The sequence below is a fragment of the Triticum urartu genome, chromosome 7A (genome assembly GCF_056163025.1).
Source record: "Triticum urartu cultivar PI428250 chromosome 7A, HENAU_Tu73, whole genome shotgun sequence".
Lineage (NCBI taxonomy): Eukaryota > Viridiplantae > Streptophyta > Magnoliopsida > Poales > Poaceae > Triticum > Triticum urartu.
Window position 1 is genome coordinate 729447486 of NC_141879.1, and position 6325 is coordinate 729453810.

General features: G+C 41.8%; 1 protein-coding gene across 1 annotated transcript; it reads left to right on the top strand.

Moving 5' to 3' along the window:
* The first annotated feature begins 2913 nt into the window (after window positions 1–2913).
* LOC147962340 (basic blue protein-like) lies at window positions 2914–3829 on the top strand. The gene is made up of 2 exons (XM_087535290.1): window positions 2914–3244; window positions 3345–3829. Exons 1-2 carry the CDS (start codon window positions 3067–3069, stop codon window positions 3689–3691), a joined length of 525 nt encoding a protein of 174 aa, XP_087391416.1. The 5' UTR covers window positions 2914–3066; the 3' UTR covers window positions 3692–3829.
* Window positions 3830–6325: the final 2496 nt, after the last annotated feature.

A 6325-nucleotide genomic window follows, 5' to 3' on the forward strand; every position in this document is an offset into this window, starting at 1 on the left:
ACCATCGCATGCTAGTAAATTTTCATCTCGTATTAAGCAAATGTTCAATGCATATTTTTGGAAAATTTCTCCATGTAGTAATTTTTTTTGCGTGCAATAATAACTGTTCACTGTGTAATTCAGAAAAAGCCAACATGTATTTTAAAAATGTTCGTGTGTATTTTAAGAAAAGGTTGCAAATTTCAAAATATTCATTGTGTACATAAAAAGGGCAACATACATTAAAAACGTTCAGCATGTGCTTCAAAAGTTTAACCAAAATTTAAAACTAATTATCATGCATTTTAGAAAAACTTAACTGAATCGGGGGAAAATTATACCGACGGCGTAATTACAACAGCATGCCAAGTCAGTACCTAGTCAGATGCGCCTAATTACAATACCACCAGCAAAACAGCTTCAGATGTGACATGAAACCACTCAGGGCTTGATTTTGGGGGTTCAAACTACACTTCTTTCTAGTATATACGAGGCGGCCTTAAGGAACGAGCTACTCTACTGCTCGTTAAAAGCAAGTTATAGAAGTTGGCACCCCGGGGCTATATCTGGCAACAGGCGAGATATAGTCTTGCGTCGCCAGCAGCATCCGTGCCTATGGTCCAGCCAAACACCGTCCTTTTATAGGTTATTCCTTTCTTTTTTTATCTTTCCTTATTCATTTTTCGCTTTGCTTTTAATGGTTTTCTTCTTATTTTTCTTTTTAGTGTGTTTTCCTTTTGTTTCTCATCGGTTTTCTTCACTTTTATTTTCATTTTTTATTTCCTTTTTTGTGTTTTTGTTTATGGTTGTCATTGGTTTTTGTAAATTTCTTATTCTTTTCTCGTTCTGCGTCTTCTGTTCATGGTTTTCTTCTCTTTTCAGGGGATGTTTTTATTCTATTTTCCTCTATATGTGTTTTACTTATGGTTTCATTGGTTTTCTTTTTTGGAATTTTATTTTCAGTGTTTTTTCATCATTTTTTTTGTTTTGTTTTATTCTATCTTTTCTTTTATTTCCTATTTTCAAAAACATGCATATTTTTTATCTATGTTGTATATTTTTCGTATACAATAGGGACATATTTCGTATAGAAGTTTAACATTTTTTTCAAATATATGTTTTAGTTTCTACATTTTTTGTACATGTTGTGCATTTTTTATCCACATCGAATGTTTTTTCCTAATATTGTTTTGTCTATTTTTTCATACATTATATATATTTTCCGGTATATATTTCCCTATATAAAATGCAGTTTTTAGACACGTTTAAAAAATTAAAATAAATGTTTTTTTCTAAAATATATGTTTTGATGTCTACTATTTTTCATATGCATTGCACATTTTCCGCATTCACCTGAAGCATTTTTACTACATGTTTAACTATTTTCAAAATATGACTAATAGTTTCTCAAACACATGATTTTGATCATTTTTACGCATGCATGTTAACAAACTGAAATACACATTGAAACATTTTTTTCTGAATGAAACGGTTTTTCTTTCTAAAACTACCGGAACATCTTCTGGAAATGACACAAACTTAATTTTTGAAAGATATGTAATTCGAAAATATGTTAAAAAAACAAAGGATCTAAACAAATGTAACCTTGAGAGAAAAACAGTGGAGAAAATCTAACAATCTTATCTAGGAACCTGGGCCGGCCCAAAGGTCTCACCGACGATGCTCTTATACAACCGCGAGAGCTATGTCTCGCTTTAAACAAGAAGGGTGGATCTCTTGCATCGAGGGGCTAGAGTACTGGGCCGGCCCGTTAGCGCATATTTTCGGAACAAAATATAGTTAGAAATGGTGCGCGCGAGTGGTTGATCCTGGGATCTCCCCGATTCTTCGAGGCACTGCTAGCCAGTGCGCCAGCATCGAGTTGATGTACAACAAGTAGGGCGCGACTTACTAGAAAGAAACAGAGTCGGTTTTCACACTAGTTCATTTTTTTTTCCTGTTTTTACTGGTTTTCTCTTTTTTTTTCTTCATTTATTTGGTTTTCTCCGGGATTTTCTTAATTCTTCTTTGATTTTTTTCTTTTGTTTCATTCATGGTTTTTCCTTGTTTTTCTTTTCTTACTCATTTATTGTTTTATCCTTTGGTTTTTTTGTTTCTTTCTTGGTTTTCAACGCTTTTTTGGTTTTCTTTTGTTTCTTTTCTTTTTTTCTTCTCCAGTTTTTTGTTTTGCTTTCATTCTTTCCGCATTTGTTTCTTTGGGAGGTACACTTTCTCCATCAATAATACCTAAGTTGCCCACTTTTTATACAAATGTGGATAGGTACACTTTCTACAACATTATTTCGTGTTAAACTTTTAGTTTAATACTCCCTCCGGTCTATATTAATTACCGCTGATTTAGATAAGTTGTAGTAAATCAGTGAAAGTTAATATTGATAGGAGCGGATATAATATTTCCCAATAAGCAAAGTACTGTTTCTTGATGCTAAGAGCCTAAGATTAATATGAGTTTCCAAGGTCAGAGAGAAGAGAAGCACATGCTCTTTCAGCGCAACCACTTGTTGCAAAAAAGCAAATTCATCTTGGCCTCTTGTCTGCCAATCACAACAAGATTTCCAAGTCAAATGAAATAAGATAACAACACAAGACACAAAACTACACACAACACGAAGGAGAAACGGTCATATCAACATGTGGAAAACTTAACCTTGTCCATGTACGGCGTCCTTCGTTCTGCTCCATATGTCGTGGAGCTAGAACAAGTTGTCTGCTGGTGGATCATATACTGTACCATATACGCTTTGACATCATCTCTCATCACATCTGCTATTACCAGCTCCGTTAATGGACCCGATCAATCATGGATCACATAATCATCATCGATCATGTCACGCGCTCGAGAAGAACGGGTCCACGGCCGCCGGCCGGTCACCTTGTCACGTCGACTAGTGGGCATACATATATGGCCACAAAGCCGTGAGACTAGTGTCCATCACAGCACGTCAACGCCTTTCCATTACCCACCTAACCGAGATATCTCTACCTAACCCTTTCATCAAGCTCGATCAACAAGTTTTGTCGAAAAACATAAGCTCGATCAACAAGCATCCGCCGATCCGATCCGATATGTCGCCGTCTCACTGCCATCGGCTGCTGGCGGTGGCCCTGGTCTGCGTACTGCTCCTGTGGCGGCCGGCCGCAGCGGCTGAGTACCCGGTCGGCGACGGCATCAACGGCTGGGACACCGGCACCAACTACGCCTCATGGGCGCAGAGCCGCTCCTTCGTCCCCGGCGACGTCCTAGGTCAGTATCTCCATCAACCTCGATATATAGCCAATTAGCTAACTCGCCAGGCGCATGATTTGATTCGATCGATTAATTTGGGGGTGGCTGGTGCACGCAGTGTTCGAGTACGTCAAGAGCCAGCACAACGTGTACCAGGTGACGGAGGCCGCTTACCGGACGTGCGACCCCTCCGCCACCGGCTCCGTGCTGGCCACCTACGACACCGGCTTCGACAAGGTTCCTCTCCCCGAGGCCAAGAGCTACTGGTTCATCTGCGAGATCTCCGGTCACTGCATGGGCGGTATGAAGCTCGCCGTCAACGTCTCTGCGGGCTCTCCCGGAGGCGGTGCACCAGCGCCCGACGCGCCGCCCTCGCCGTCAGCCGGAGCCACGTACCGGAGCAGCTGGGTGGCCTCCGCCGCCGGCTTGGTGGTGCTAGGCGCACTGCACGTCTTGGTCAACTGAGCTAGCTAGTTTGACCTGTTCAAAATTCGCTCCTGTATGCTACTAGCTATTTATTCTTCCGTCCTTCTCCATTTTTTGTATTTAATTTATGATTTTTGGCGGATCAATCATGATTCACAGATACAACATTCCATTCAATTGCAGCCGCTGTTTGACACAAACATTTGCATGAAATTTGCATCTTCAATTGAATTTATGCGGCAAGTTTTTGTTTTCCACCCTACCTATCTAGCTCTGTTCAACCACAAATCTTCGTCATTTAAGGTTTTAACGTATGCAAAACAAATGCCAAATCCAGCCAGTGCAAACTCCAATTACCATGTTTGCCAACAAAAGTTTCTCCCACTGTCAATGAGATGAGAAGTTGCTCTACAAACAAAGGTGCAAAGGTGTGCGCTGGGATAACATGATATCCGTTCAGATAGTGCTTCCATTACATGCCAAAAGTTCTTTTTGTTGATTAGTTCTAAAAAGAACAAACCCATTGCTTACCACAATTTGACAGTTGTCTAAGTAAAAAAAAACATGTTTGATAAGTTTAACGCACTCGTGGCGGCTGCATTATTAATATTATGAGCATAACAGAGAAGGGGGGCAATGGTGGTAAAAATACGAAAGTGCTATTGTGAGCTCGAGCTCACATGATCTTGAGTGAACAGTAAATTCCAAGAAAATATAAACAACATTATAAAAAAATCTGAATGTTTTTGGCAAGAAACACCTACACGCATGCAAATTTTCGCGATGGAATCACATTTGTGGAGGTGTGAAGAAAAACCAAAGTTGATGCTCCAAGAAGAGTGCTTCTTGAATCATCAATTTTGTTTTTTGGCCACACTTCCACAAATGTGATTTCATCATGAAAAGTAGCAAGCATGTAGAGAAAAAACATAATGGTTTCTTATAAAAAAAATCCAGATTTTTTGTTGTTTTCTTTTTATTTATTTTTGAATTTTACTGTTCATCTAAGCTCAGGTGAAGTTGAGCTTACAAACTCCATCTGTGTAAAAATAATGTATTTTTTTGGTGGGGAACTTAGAAAATGGTAATGATTGTGATGGAGCGATAAGCCACCGGTGGTTGCTGAAAGTGACATCAGACAATCCTACACGTCCCTCAAGATAAAGAACATTAGCAATGCACTATGAAAAAGTAGCGATCGATGCTAAAGCTTAATTGTGTGCCCATGAAAAATGTTTCCTCAAGTGTGCGCCTACGCGCTCACACGCGCACATACAATAGATAAAAATGGGGATTTGCCGGCATTTCCTCTCTCTTTCTCCGGTTGCCCATCTGGTATCAATTATGTGCCCCAAGCATGTGACATATTATTGGTCGTAGTTTTTGTTAAAGTTGTGTCGAATATGGTGTACAAGGTAGATTATAGTTGGACTTGTAATAGTATTGTGTTTAGATAGGATATGGAGTCGTGTCCTAGTAGGACACTTGTATCCTAGGCCTCTCATATATAGCAGGGCTAGACACACGATGTAACCTATGCCAACATAATAGCACAGGCGCGCAAGGGAAAGTCGGCGGCGTGTGCCGGTGCCCGGGTGACCGAGGTGTGGTATTGTGACAGTGTCACGGGGAGGAGCGCCCGTAGTCATGCCCCGACGATGTAGCCATATCGGTGAATCTCGTTAACAAATCTCGGTGTCATGCTCGTGTGATTGCTTGGTCCTCGGATGATTGACGGTATGCCTCGGATTTATTCTAACAAGTGGTATTAGAGCTAGGTTTTTCAAAGGCTGCGGGTCATTAATTTAGAGGAAGAGCCGATGGAAGAGAGATCAGTTTGATTGAAGCTACAGTCGAGGGATCGCGAGGATGAAAGCTCGGAAGAGATCGATATCGATGGGAGGCGTGAAAATCAACGGGAACTCAGAAACTTCTCGGCAGTAAAGGCAGTCGGCGGTTGGCTCGCGTAAGAGCGGCGGCGTTGGCACGAGGCGGTCGCAAACAGATGCAGGTGGCAGGCGCCTGGAGCGTGGTTAGAGCATCTCCAACAGCTGTGCTACGCGCCACGCTCTAAAAACTAGTTTGCCGCGCGCCGTTCGCCGTTCGCCTGGTTTTGCGCGGTCGCCCGCGCTGGCTCCAACAGCCGTGCTAAAATGCAGCTGATACGTCTTCGTCGTATCTACTTTTCTAAACACTTTTGCCCTTATTTTGCACTCTAACTTGCATGATTTGAATGGAACTAACCTGGACTGACGCTGTTTTCAGCAGAATTACCATGGTGTTATTTATGTGCAGAAACAAAAGTTCTCAGAATGACCTGAAACTTCACGGAACGTCTATTTGGAAATAATAAAAAATCATTGCAAAAGATGAAGACCAGGGGGCTCACACCCTAGCCACGAGGGTGGGGGCGCGCCACCCCCCCCCCAGGGTGTGCCCCCTACCTCATGGGCCCCTGGAGCTCCTCCGACCTCAACTCCAACTCTATATATTTACTTCCGGGGAGAAAAAAATCAGACAGAAGGATTCATCGCGTTTTACGATACGAAGCCGCCGCCAAGCCCTAAAACCTCTCGGAAGGGCTGATCTGGAGTCTGTTTGGGGCTCCGGAGAGGGGAATCTGTCGCCATTGTCATCATCAACCATCCTCCATCACCAATTTCATCATGCTCA